Source organism: Eschrichtius robustus, chromosome 11, assembly GCF_028021215.1.
Source record: "Eschrichtius robustus isolate mEscRob2 chromosome 11, mEscRob2.pri, whole genome shotgun sequence".
Taxonomy (NCBI): Eukaryota; Metazoa; Chordata; class Mammalia; order Artiodactyla; family Eschrichtiidae; genus Eschrichtius; species Eschrichtius robustus.
This window is the reverse complement of record NC_090834.1, coordinates 40706836-40721808: the sequence shown is the minus strand read 5'-3', so window position 1 is coordinate 40721808 and position 14973 is coordinate 40706836. Positions and strand designations below refer to the sequence as shown.

At 35.4% G+C, this 14973-nt stretch overlaps 1 protein-coding gene across 4 annotated transcripts in view; it reads right to left on the bottom strand.

Moving 5' to 3' along the window:
* The window catches only part of MTMR2 (myotubularin related protein 2), a 108664-nt gene that overhangs the window by 35618 nt on the left and 58073 nt on the right, over positions 1–14973 (bottom strand). For all 4 annotated transcript variants that reach the window (XM_068555093.1, XM_068555094.1, XM_068555090.1 and 1 more), the window contains 4 exons: positions 9786–9861; positions 3617–3711; positions 3351–3461; positions 804–905 (listed from right to left, as the gene is read on the bottom strand). In XM_068555093.1, the coding sequence (XP_068411194.1) occupies positions 804–905; positions 3351–3461; positions 3617–3711; positions 9786–9861 (384 nt within the window). The remainder of the gene's footprint in view (positions 1–803; positions 906–3350; positions 3462–3616; positions 3712–9785; positions 9862–14973) is intronic.

Here is a 14973-nt window from a genome sequence, read left to right as displayed (position 1 = left end):
TAGCTGTTTTAGGTTTACTTCTAAATAATGAAAGATATTACATAAAAAAGACATCTTCTGATATAATTAATTAGTTTGACATCACAGATATCAGCAGTTAAGCAGCTTTAAAGATTATGCTACATTTTCTAAAACATACTGAATAAACTTTTTATTTTGGGACATGCAATCTGTACCAAAAAAGAAAATTTAATTTATCATTAATGTAGACAGAATAGCAGGAACAACTATGATGATAAACACTCAAACTCAAGTCAGAAGACCAGGATTGATTCTAAATTTTACTTCTTACTAATTATGCCACTGAGTCAATTGTTTACCTGCTCCTGGTTTCAACTTTAAAATACGGATAAATAATATTTAGCACCATAGGGCTACTGTAGAAGTTAGATTATATAAAATAAATGAGGAAACCTAGTACTGTTAATAGCACACAGTAGGAACTCAGTTCTAAGTATTTATCCACCCTTCCCTCCTGAAATTGCTAGACTTAACTCTCAGCTCTCAATTTAAAAGATTTCACATCCTAATGAAAACCACATACAGCTTTTCATCATGAAAATACCCTGGATAGAAAGATCATATAATGATAGAATGTCAGTCTGCAGGGATGGACCTCAGAAATCAGCTAGTCCAGCTTCCTCATTTTATACCTTAAAAAGCTGGTCCTATAGACTAAACCTAAACTAGACATCTGGCAAAGTGGGATTGTAAACAGAGAGATTCTAAATAGCCTAGACAAGTTTCTTGACACTACACCAATAATTATAATATAGCTTTTTCAAAGATGAGAAACCTCTTACCAGGTTATTAGAGACAGGAAATGCATATTTCATTAGATTCTCAAATATAGATCTTCTTGTTCGCCCCTCAGGTTTATGAGCAAACCGTAAATTCCGAATATCCTAGAAAAGAGTTAGGATCCAAGTCACCTATCATTGTTTGTTCACTTTTTATTTAAGGAACAAATAAGGCAACTTATTTGTTCCTTAAATAAAAAGTGAATGAATGTGGGATACAAAAATAGACAACAGCTCCTGGAGGTAGGGAAATTACAATGCCTTATTGAGAGAAACAAAAATAAACACAAGACACTCTGATACAAGGCGGAATTCAGAGGACAGAAAATTTCCCTCTGCTTATGAACTCAAGATAGGCCACTGAAGAAGCCAGCATCTGATGTAGGCACTGGGGATTAGAGATACTATGTCTGAAGTCATGATATTACATGGCTGATACACACTGTCAACATTATGTCCTGGGACTTCCCTAGTGGTCCAGTGGTAAAGAATCCACCTTCCAATGCAGGGGACGCGGGTTGATCCCTGGTCGGGGAACTAAGATTCCACATGCCACGGGGCAACTAAGCCCCCTCACCACAACTACTGAGCTCACGTGCCTCAACTAGAGAGCCCGCTTGCCGCAAATTACAGAGCCCATGCGCTCTGGAACCCGCACGCCACAACTACAGAGCCTACATGCCACAACTAGAGAAGAGAAAACCTGCACACCACAACTAGAGAGAAGCCCACGCACCGGAACAAAAGATGCCGCGCGCCTCAACGAATACCCCACATGCCGCAACTAAGACCCAACGCAGCCAAAAATAAATTAAATAAATAAATAAATCTTAAAAAAAAATTATGTCCTTTCCCTGTGAAAGCCCAATGTCTGTTATGAATTTCCCTATTAAAAATCTGATTAGCTGTTGTTATATTTCATAAATGTCTTCATTCCCATTATGGTTGGTGATCATTTGCCTATTTATAATCCCTTGCCAGGACTCACTTCCATTGGACCTTCAATTCATAAGGCTCCTGCTACTAGACTGATAGAACCCAACCCTGCCTAAAGGTCTTCCTCCAGTCCATGTCCCAAGGTCTTCAACTATCTACTAGCAAAAACCTTGAATAGTTTGACTGATATCATCCAGGCTCTAAAGTCAGATCTAAAGAGCAAAATTCCCTTCCCTTATTTGTTCTCAAGCAGTTTTCTATGCTCAGGCTGAATGTAGATATTCATGTTCCAACTTACTGAGATCTTAACAGCACTAAGAAAAAAAACGGGATTAAGAATAATTTCAAGACTATTCATGTTATTTAAGTGGTTTCATCTAGACAGAATTCAAAATAGCTTTATTCCACTGTATTCTGTAAAACTGAGCACATAGACCCTCCACAACAATGCACCTACAGAACATGAACAAGTAGAACATTTTATTATAAATCTGATCCAAAATTAGAATGCCAGCTCTACCACCTTTTAAAACAAATGTGTGAGAACCTAAGCTGATATTTTGTTTTTCATCAGTAAATACCTTTACAACTAATAGAGATATTCATAATCACTCTGTTAAACAGAGCTCTCCAAAAGTACCATAGCAGGGGCCCTACAAATGTTTGGGTTTATTGATAATGGTCTTGTTCTATGGAAAAAGTTATATTTAAAATGATCAAAATTTCAAAGTCACCCTCTTTCATGTCCTCTTATATTCTATGCTCTATTTACTCTTAGACCACAGAAGAGCAATCAGGAGACGTGCCTGTCACACAGCTGACAGCTATTATACTCTTAGAGCCCTTCCAACTATAATGGAAAAGCACACAAATAATTACTAAGTCATTAGCTTTAATACTAGATTCATAAAGCTTCTAAGATTGGCATGAGAAAGGTTCTTGAAAGTTACACATGTGCTGTTGCTTTTACTTTTTTGGCACTCGCAGAACAGCAAAAGAAAGGAAAAAGATCTAGCAGTGAGACGTACACAGCTGTTAATTAGGCTATATAGTAAGGAGAACAGTGACCTTAGAAGTGGCAATGGTATTAAATATTTATGACTGAATGTTAAGATTATAACAATCTAACTCTCATTCAAGTTATCAATGCACTTAAGGAATACCAGTTAGGTAAGAAAATACAGGTCTATAACATGAAGTTTTCCTCACCATTGTTTTAGAAGCAGAAAAATTATGAGAACTAGAAATAGGAAAGAGAGGTGACTGTATCATAATCAGTTCCTCCACTACAAAGTACTATGAGCCTTAACTGCTCAGAGCCTTATGTTTCTAATTTGTGAATTAAAGGTAATAATGTCCATCATGCCTACTTCAAGATTTTTATGAGGCTCAAAAATGAAATAATGAATGTGAGAGTACTTTGTGTTGAGTCCAAAAAATTCAAGTCTAATTCACAACCAATCACCTTTTTATTACTCCTAAATGTTGTTTTCTTCTACTAGAATGACTCTTCTAGCATGAAATCCATTTGATATTTTGGAAATTTCTAAAATATCTATTTAATAGAAAGCTTTTCAAACAAAAAAAAAATTGCATACATATTACAACATTTACCTTGCACACAGTTTCAAGTCCGTAAGAATTTTCACCTCGACTAGAAGCACCACCAATTTTTTCTACTCTGCTTATAACACCAAGAGAAGCATCTAAAACAAATGGGGGATCCTAAAGGAAGGAAAAAAAAGTTAAAACTGAGCAACTGATACTGTACAATTATAGCTGAGAAAAATATTAACTAGAAATGCTTTAATTAACAATGACCAAAGATGAACAAACAACACACAGATGTACATATAAAAATCTAATCCAACAAGCCTTACCCGTTCCATGCTTTTGAAATATAACCTGTAATTCGTAACAGTCAGAGTTCCTCGTACAGCACCAGTGAATGGACATATATAAGTTACATCTTTGGCTGAAAAGGAAAAGAGCCCACAATTTACTATACATTGTGCACTATTAAAAACTGCACTATCATCTTTTCACAAACAAAATTTAAAAGAATTCTGACTGCTAGTCTAAATTATGATCAAAAAAATCACAGAATCAGTGATTCAAAGAGACCTCAAATGCCAAATCCAAGCTTCTAACCACACACTAATCTGGGGAAGGAATGTAGAACAAATGGGAAGGACTGAAGAAGCAGAGGGACATCCTTTACCCTGAGACAGACACAAGGAAACAAAGATGGCCACTCTCCCTGATGGACAGACTAGGTGTGGCAGTTGGAGTAGTGAGTGGAAGAGTAGTGGTAAAGGTGGGAACAACAGTAAATGTCTCAAGTCACAGTCACCAATCATCTAATCATAGTTCCTAGATCATCTCCCCAATCTGCTGGTCTTCTTCCGGCCACAGTCTAGTGTGTCACCATTCCTCTAACTATACAATACCTAAAACATAGTAACAGAAACTCCTGACCTGATTATATTTATACGGAAAATACTGTACAGAAAATGAAACATATATGAAATAGATTCTTAGAAAAAATAACAGTACAGTAAGAGGGTATTATATTCCTGACCGAGCAACAGATGTCAAACTTTGTAGTGAAATAATCACAAGCATTGTTTAATTAAATGATAAATGATGAATCTATACAGTATTATCGCTTTTTAAAACGTGTTAATTAAGCAGGGTAACTCAGCTACCACCAGCTCAAAATACTATTTAATATGGTAAAGTTCATATGCCCAATACAAAGGTTTTTTGTATCTTAAAATATTCATAAATCCCTGCTATGTCATTATTGTAGCAAAGCAGCAGATAAAGGAACATCTTCATTGTTCCAAGAAACTAAGGCACAATTAGGAGCAAAAAATTTCTAAGAACCTTTCAAGGGGCCTCTGGGAAAACTTAGGAACATGAAATATGTTTAATAAGGTATTGCAACTTCCTGACTTTGCTTTCTATTCCTCACTTTGAAGGACTGACCGCTTTGTATGGAATCTGAAATGAGACCGATCTTCTAACAAACATTTCTAACCTTCAAAATAGCTCCCTTGGGAATGTTCAAATATGAGATGAATTATTTGAATCATTGTTTCCAAGGCATTTCCAATGTTTCATTTAGAGGGAAGCTATTAAAATTAAATAAACCAATCATTATAGAAAGATACATAAACTTGCCTTGCAGACATTTTCTTGCCCTTATGAATTTTTATCTCAACTGGGAAAGCTTTATTCAATGTTACTAAAAACATTTCTTTATTTTTTCCAGAGCCAATTTTCTTCACTCACACAAGAAAATCAGTCTTATTATTCTATATTCTACTACAGGATATGTCCCTCTTAGTCCCAGCCCAAAGTTTTTGTTACAACTTCCCCTTTATTCTAAAATCATGAAATAATATACATGAAAGTGCTTCCAAAATTAAAAGTACTCTACTAGATATTGGGTTGGCCAAAAAGTTCGTTTGGTTAATGAATACGTTATTCAATAAAGTTCTTGATGAAAATTACTTACAGCCGAACGAACTTTTTGGCCAATCCAATACAAGGGTTTATAGCTATGTTACTATTATCATCATTAGGCTTGGCTTTGCTCTGTCCCTTTTATCCTTTTTCCTCAGGCTGGTGGCAGCTAAGTCACTCTGAAGAGAGAATTTATGCCCAGTAGAGTCTGTACCACGTAGAAGAGAGACTGTGATTAGGAATCTTAACCAGAGCGAATGACAATAGTAACAACCAGCACTGACAGCCTAGCACTTCAGAATTTATGAAGTACTTTTTACCTGAGTACCTCCCTTAACCTTCAAAACAACCTTTAAATATAAAACCTCTAATTACCTACAATTTTTAGATGAGAATACCAGGGCTCAGAAAAGTAAAACAAATTGTCTAATGTTTCAGAACCAGTAACTGCTAAGATTAGGACTTGAATGCAATTCCTATGACTGCAAATTCAAATTTCCTTCCATCACATCACGCAAAGCTAAGCCACTCAAGTAGCACAGCCTGTCTCCTGTGTTAAAGGGTGAAATATTGCCGTCTGGGGCCACCTCTACTGCTGATGTGCGCAGGCCACAATACCCTGCTGCTACTGTTAAAGCATTCTGTTGATGTTCCTAACACTACTCTAACTTTTAAAAAACGTCTAAACTGCAGATTTACTTTAGACCAACTAAGAATGTCTTTTCTATATGAAGTAATACACTCAAGGTTACCAGCCTTATCCTTTGTATTACATTTAATTTTTTGAAGAATAATCAAGTCTATACAGATGACTTTGAATCAGAATATTTTACTTAATATATTAGGTATTCCTCTAAATTTCGCAATATTGATACTGCCTAGTGGTTACCAAAAGAGCTTAGATTTACCAATCCTCTCAAATTTTCCCTGAGCTCACAAAGAATCAGTAATAGTTTCCATGAGGCAGACCAAAATGACTTTGAGAATACATATCTATAAGGATGTAAAATATATACAAATAAATGTAATATATGAGAGCATGCAATCTGTGCAGAAAGAGAGGCACAAAAACATACTCTAAGTAATACAAAGAAGAAAAGTCCATTAAGCTATGGGATCGGAGAAGGTTCAAGGAACACAGCTATGTGAGCTGTGCCCCAGGGGCTGGCATCCTTTTAATGGGTAGAGATGTTGATACAGCACTCAATGCAGAGAAGAACCTAAACTAAATTACAGAAGTAAGAAAGTAAAGTAACTATTTGGACAAGGTAAGTATATAGTCTGGATCTCTCTAATTTATATTATATCACATTCTCTTCATTCCTTCTCAATTTCCCTCCCCGGTTCCTCTTCTACCATTTACCAAAGCTATGTTCTTGGCCCTCTTTTTACTCCATACATTCTCTGGGTTATTTTCCTCCTTTCATTTTCAACTAATATCCATATTCTGATGATTCCAAAATATGCACTTCCAGGCCTGCTCTCTCTCCCAAACTCCTACAAGTTTCTCATAGGCACCTGAAATTCAATGTACATAAATATTATACCAAGGGCTCATGAAAATGAGAGAAAAAGATATCATTCAAGAAATTTTTAGAGATTACTCCTCTGGATCTGGTAACTGATTGAATGTCAGAGTTCAGAAAAAAAGAGCAGCTGAGGATGACTCCCAGATTTCTGCCTTGAGTGAACGGACAACCAGTGTTAATATTAACCGACAGAAAGAATAAAAGAAAAGGAGTAAATTTGGACATAAAGGTGATGACAGTTTTGGAGATGCTGAGCATAAGGGATATCTACAGAATATCCAAGGGCATGTGTCTAAGACACAGGCATTTGTTTTATACGTATTAAGACAGAGGTTCACACTAGAAGTAACAAATTTTGGAGTCATCAGTAAATACATGGTAGGTAAAGCTACTAATTTAGATATGATCAACTAAAAAGAGCAAATAGGAGAGAAAAGGGAAATGAGCCAAGGATGAAGTCCTAACTGGAGTGTTGCTATCTAAAGGAGGAGACGACAACAAAAGAGGTTGAGTGGTAACTTGAAAATCTTTTATAAGGTCATTTATCACAGCGGAAATAGCATATGCTTTAGGCTCAGAAGAGGGAAAAAAAATTGTCTCAATGCTAGCTATAACTTTACTAGCTAGGTAGTCTCCCTATGCCTTAGTTTCTCCATCTACACAATGGGATTAATATCTTCCTCAGAAGATCACTGTGAGGATGATTAAATGAGACAGTAAGCACTTAATAGTGATAACTACTGTTATTATATGATATCCAGTGGTAATAATACATAACACCTAACTTAGTAGGTAACTCAGCAGAACAAGCTTAGGATACCTGAGGTGAGTAGGGAGGAAAAAAGGAATGTGGAGGTATTCAATCAAGAGTTAAAAGTAAGAAGAGAGAAATGCTAAGTGTGAGGAACTAAATGTACCGCAGGCAATAACAACACATTTAGGGGACAGGTCCTCTTTGGCTTGCTTATTTTTACACAAGGAAATGACATGTGGCCAGGGGAAATTAGGCATTTATTAAGTGCTTTTTAAAATTATGATTGATAATCAAATGAAAGGTGGTGTTTACTTTGACTGAAAAACCATCTAGTGTATTCTCCTATATATTACTTTATTTCTCAAAAGCTATGAGTATTTTCTTTTAATGACTGAATAATATTCCACTGTATATATATATAAATATATAAACATACCACAACTTTTTTTCAATCATCTTACGTTATTTCTTTACAGAGTTCTTTTACGAACACAAGCATACAATTTTTTCTTTTCTTTTTTTTTAATTGAAGTACAGTTTCTGTACAATATTATGTAAGCTATAGGTGTACACACGGCGATTCACAATTTTTAAAGGTTTTATTCCATTATAGTTGTTCTAAAATACTGGCTATATTCCCTGTGTTGTACAATATATCCTTGTAGCTTATTTTATGCCTAATAGTTTGTACTTCTTAATCTCCTACCCCTATATTGCCCCTCCCCCCTTCCCTCTCCCCACCTGTGACCACTAGTTTGTTCTCTATATCTATGAGTCTGCTTCTTTTTTGTTATATTCACTAGTCTGTTGTACTTTTTAGATTCTACATATAAGAGATATCATACAGTATTTGTCTTTCTTTGACTTATTTCACCTAGCATAATGACCTCCAAGTCCATCCATGTTGTTGCAAATGGCAAAATTTCACCTTTTTATGGCTGAGTAATATTCCATTTTATACACACACACACACACACCCCACATCTTCTTTATCCATTCATCTATTGGCAAACACTTAGGTTGCTTCCATATCTTGGAAACTGTAAATAATGCTGCTATGAACACTGGGGTGCATGTATCTTTCTGAATCAGTGTTTTGGGGTTTTTTTTTTTTTTGGATATATACCCAGGAGTGGAACTGCTGGGTCATATGGTAGTTCTATATATACCTCACCTTCTTTATCCATTCCTCTGTAAATGGACACCTAGAAAAGAATAAAATCTTGCCATCTCCAAAAACATGAATAGACCTGGAGGGTATTATATTTAATGAAATAAGTCAGACAGAGAAAGACAAACACCATACTATTTATGTATACATGGAATTAAAAAAACAAAGGAACATATGTAACAAAACAGAAACAGACTCACAGATACAGAGAACAAACTAGTGGTTATTAGAGGGTAGAGGGGTGGGGAAAGGGGCAAAATAGGTAAAGGGGATTAAGAAGTATAAACTACCAATTGTAAAATAAATAATTTACAAGGATGTAATGTGCAGCACAGGGAATATAGTCAATATTTTATAACAACTTTGCATGATGTGTAATCTATACAAATATCAAATTACTATGTTGTACACCTGAAACTAATACTGTAAGTCAACTATACTTCAATAAATAAATAAATATCTTAAAAATAAAAAAAGCTATGGGTATTTTGTAGATCACCACGCAAATGAAACAAAGTAAAAGCATGAGGACAAAAAAATACCTTAAAAGTGTGTTTCCAGTTTCCAGTCCATACAATAAGTTAATGCTTAGTTATTTAGGCTGGACAAAGAAAGGCACCTATATGTAAACGGCTTGCTTTGCAATGGCGATGAAATATATTTATCCAAAACTGACAAATTTATTCAGAGTAGGAAAAAATAAAGAAGCAAAAAGAGAGAATGTGCTTTAAGAAAAATTACTTGTACAAAGTAACAATTCAATTTTTTATCTATGCAACCCACTATCTTACTGCAGTAATTCAAAAATAATGAAATTTACTTTCACGAAATTCAGCAACAGTTTTTAAAATAAGTCACCTACTTTCAGTGAAAGTAAAGCAAACCAGAAAAGCAGCAGAATATCATTCAACTTGCATGTTTCCCAGTAGTCCAAATCCAAACACAACCAACAGGTCTAGACTTAAGCTTACAGAACACACTGGATGCTGGGAAGGCTGGCAGTCATGAGTACACCAAACAGGAGGTGTCTAGGCAGTGAGCCTGTTCTCTGTACACTGAGAGTACTGAATAGTCTGTACAGTCACAAAGGAGGAGGAAATTCGACAAAAAATACCATTACAGACCCATGTCTTTAATATTTTCTCCTGGAAGTAAGGGTGGTTCTTCCATTTCTGCTAATTTGTTAGACTCCCTCAGGACCTGGATTGGAAAGGGGAGGAGAGAGCAAGAAAAGAAACATTTTTTTATTCAAAGGCTAATTTTTTACTCAAATTTCAACTGTGTATGCTTGGTCTTATTTAAAGTTATAATACTATATCACATATACTGCTTTAAATCAAATTATAAAGACTATAATGCTGGCATGTGTAACATGTGAAGTTGCTGTTTTTCTACAAAACATGTACTGAGTGCCTACTTTGTATAAGGTACCACACAAAACACTACGTTTTCTCACTGACTCCGACAACAGCCCTATAAGGGTAGGTATTATCATCCTCATTTCTTAGATGAGGAAAAAGAGGCCAGAATTAACTTGTTCAAGATCCTATAGCTAAAAAGTGTCAGAGCCTAGATGTGAATTATAGTTTTGGTGGACTAGGAAGCCCATTTTCTTTCCCTTAAGCCATGCTCAAATGCCTTAGTGCATTTAGACTTGGATGAAATCCAACTCTTATGTAGATTTAATGTTTAGAGAATTTGGAAATGATGTTGATAAAGAATCTTACTGAAAAAGAGATATTTAATAAATTAAAATCAAGATCAACATTTATTGAGTAGTTACCTTATGAAGGATGTTACACTGGATTCCAAGAATGTAAAGGTACAGAATCATGGTTCTAATGGATTTACAACCCAGAGACCACACACATACACGCATGCACGCAGGCACACGCGTGCGCAATTGTCATATGCTAAATATCCCAATTGTCATATGCTAAATATCACAATTGTAATATGCTAAATATCGCAATTGTCATATGCTAAATACATCCCGCTAACTGCCAAATGCCTCCCCTTTCACCTCTTTCACTGCCAAACAATAACCTTCACTGTCGCCAGTTCTTTACCTCCCATTAATTCCTCAACCTTCTGCAATCTGGCTTTGCCACCTAACCCAACCCCTTCCAGGGAACCTGTTTTCTCCCCAATAACCTCCTCATTGTTAAAGACAATAGGTATTTCTCAGTCTTTATTTCTATCTCCTAGCTACATGTGATACTATCTGCACTTGCCTGCTTCTTGAAAGTACACTCTCCTGGCTAAACTCTTCCTTCTCTGGCCATTCTTTTTCAATGACCTTTATATGCCCTTTTCTCAACCCTCCCTATTTCTTCAAGGTCTGTCCATTTCTCACTTTACTCACTTCCTGTTGATTTCATACCTTATCTATGACATTACCTAACTTCAATCTACATTGTCAGCCGAGATTTTTCTTGGACTCTAGTTCCATACATCCGACTGCTTAAATGTTCCTCTCCATCTAGATTTCCCACAGACACTCTGAACTCAACAGATTTAAAATTGAACTGTGTTCCATACTTAGCAAGAGGCACTACCATCCATTTGGTTGTCCTAGCCTGCCTGGGGAGGGCCGAGCAGTGGTCTCTGTGAGCAGACTCAGGCCTTCTACTTCCAACTCAATTTGTTTCATTAGACTAAGAACCAATACTACTAGAAAAAAGATTCTCAATTTTTTTTTAAATAGCTTTTGACTTATTTCCTTCCATCCAAAAAGTAGACTTAGAGTCCTCAAAAGAAGGTAAAAGGGAGAAAAAACAAGGTATTACCACTGCCTTAAAGGTCACCTTCTGCAGGCCGTCAAAACTGAGCTAGATGTCTGCCATGCGTGAGCTCCTATCTGGCACTTACTACACCTCTCTAATTGCCTGTCTGTTTTCTTCCATACTAGACCCCTAGAGAAGAGGTACCATACCTTATACAATTTTGAATTCCCAATAAAAATATAACACGAGGCACATATGTAATTTTTAATTGTCTTGTAGTCACATTAGAAAAAGAAAAAACAGCAAAAATTGATTTTAAAAATATATTTTATTTAATCTAGTAAGTCAAAACTATTGTCATTTCAACACGTAATATTTTTAAGTATTAATGAGATATTTTATATTCTTTTATTCATACTAAGCCTTCAAAATCCAGAGTATGTTTTATACTTCTAGCACATCTCAACCAGACCAGCCGCATTTCCAGTGTTCAATAGCCATCTATCTAGTGGTGCCCATATTGGCAGCACTAATCCAATGAATCTAATTCTTACTGATAGTCAAGTCATTCCCTAGTTTAAGTTAGGTGCTTAGGGAGGATTACACAAAAGGGTTAGACATTACTTCCACAGCCCAATGCTCACCTAAGGCCAATAAAGGAAGAACTACAAAGAACAAATTACTTCTGTTCAATAAATTTGCAATCTAAACAAATTCATACTTTTGAAAATTTAAAAATTTATTTCAGAAAGTCACCTTAGTGCAATACCTAAAGAACTGAAATATATACACACATACATACTTTTTTAATATTCCACATTCTAAAACTCAAAAAAGGTCATATTTTTGAATGGTATCTCATTGCCAGTTCCTGATATAGTGTTTTATGTAGTCATAAAAGAAACTTAAGAAAAAAGGAAGAGAGAGAAGTAGGGAATGAAGGAGAAAGGGCGGGCCCATGAAGACGCAGAAAAACAGGATAAAAACTTGCACTATGCAAATATATAGACTTCCTGGCTTCAAATCCTGACTGTGCTACATGTTAGCTAAGTACTCTTAGACAAGTGTTCAACTTCTTTATGCCTCATTTTTTCCACCTATAAAATGGTGATAATTACAGTATGCCACAAAAGGGCTGTTATAACTTAAATGAGTTAATACACTTAAAGCATTTATATCAGTGTTGACACAAAATATATACTTAATAAGTATTTTCTATTTATAGAAATAATAATAGTAAAATTAATAATAATAGTAAAAATTTAGACTAACAAGACTGCCAGAATCTGGTAAGAATTTCTACTAATTATGAAAACAATTAGATCAAAAGATATGAATAATAACTAACACACAGTATACTGAAAAAACCAAACAAGGCTACACATGTGAAAGATCACATAAAGGGAATCTGCTTTATCCTTTGCCCACTGTCTACCACTTGATTTGGAAATACAAAGATTATGTCACTTCCAAAGCTGGGCACTAGTTCTCTATTGCACAGGTATACCTTCTTATAGTTGCTATAGTGTTGTTCCCCATGATTTCCTCTCTTTCTATATTTCTATACTCAGAAGGAAGCTGCAAACCCCAGAAAATATGTGTGTTGTAGACAGGTGTGGAGAGAAAGGCAGTTCTGGCAGAGGCACAGGTGTATGACGAGGTACAATCTTCATAAGTAAAGCTTTGCAAAGTGAGAAAAGACACAGGGAAACGCATGCAAGTAGTGCATGTTGAGAATCATAGGCTCTCTTACACTCTTGGACTAGAAGGTCAGAGAGCAAGACAATGAAGAGAAGCAAGATAGACAGCTTTGTTTGGTAAATCTGCACCAGATGACAGACTTTTAATAATAGGCACACACTGGAGGTTACACATGAACAACTCACTTTAGAGCTCAAGATACAAAAAGGAACTCAAACAAGTACACAAAGCAGGGCCAAGGGCAATCCAGACCCTTTGTTTACTGGCAAACACTGATTCTGAACCAATCTATCCTTAATGAAACAGAAGAGAAAAAAAAAAATAGGGCCTAAAAACAAGATTGTTTGACAAGAAAAAGGTAGTATCAGCCTGAAGCTCAAAAAAAGAGCAGTTCTCTGAAAATATTCCTATAAGCATTAGTAGAAACAATGTAAAAACTATATGGCGTACCCAAAAGGAAACCAGCCTATCCCCTGGGAAACAGGAATAGAAAGGAGAGACTGCAACTAAGAGAAGTGGGTAAAATAAGGAATTACTACAAAAAAATTTAAATGTAACAGCAGAAATAAAATCTGTGCTGGAGTTAATAAAGAACTGAATGCATTATTCAGAAGACAGCATTTATGTACAGGGCAAACGTGAAAAATCCTCTAACAATTTGTAGAAAAGAACAGACATAAAAATCATGAGAGAAGATGATAACCAATAAAAGAATTCTATTCCCTAAAGGAAAAAATTAAAACAGCATAGAAGCAACAATCCAATATGTAATTGAAGAACATGCCTTTGAAATGAGTAAAGATTTTCTAAGTTTGCTGATCAAAATAATTTATAATGTTCCACATAAAAATCAGTGAACAGACATATATGGGTGTAACTCAGCAAAAATTTTTGAACTGTAATTAAAAGACAAACTATGAAAATATAGACAAAAATGTTTAGAAAGAGAGAATTTACATACAAAAGCAAAATCAGGCTACCTTCAAATTTCTCTGTAAAGCCATATTCTAGAAGACAATAAGAAAATGTTATCAGATTCTTGAAGGAAAATGCTGTGACCTCTCTAATATGGAAGTCATTCTCAGATATGCCAAGTCAACAAAAATGTAACCCACATGTCCTGCTTTTGAAAAAAGAAAAAAACTACCCAAGGCAGTAATTAAGGTGAAAAAGGGGAATGAAAATTAAAACTTAAATGTAAGAAATTTGTGGTACCCAGTGAAGACAAGTTTTTTATATCCTAACTGCCTTCCAGCCAAAAAAAAAAAACAAACAAAAGAAAACCCATTTGGTGGCAGTAGCCACCATACTAACCTCTCTGAGTCTTAGTTTCATCATTTATATTATTACGGTAATATTAATATCCACCTTACAGGTTTGTGAATATGAAATGAGATAGCTGCATCATAAAGGGATTTGCAAGATGCTATTAAAATATAAGAAATACTTATTATTCACTTAACAGAAGCATCAACATAAATTTGCACTGTCTTTTCTCACAATGGCTTATTCACATGGTGCTTTATTCCTCTGCTCTAAAATACACAGGGATTAATATTTGAGACAGCATGTCATAAAGGGAACCATATATCTCTCTAACTCTTGACCTACTAACTTCTAGACTTAGCTACAGAATAGCAAGCATCTTACTATTCTAAAGAAAGCAGCAAGAGAAGTGATGCTAGCTTCATGGTAGCATAAGGCATCCCTCATTTTCATTGTCCTTTAACATCTAAAATTTTGTATCTATCCATGAACAAAAGTGTCCCCATGGGAGCTATGGAATCCAGCACCATATGCCGAGGGACCTAGAAGGAATCTCCCCCACCACTGCATCATGTAAAAAGCAGACCTAACCTGATACAGGCTGTGGAGCCAGCAGGAG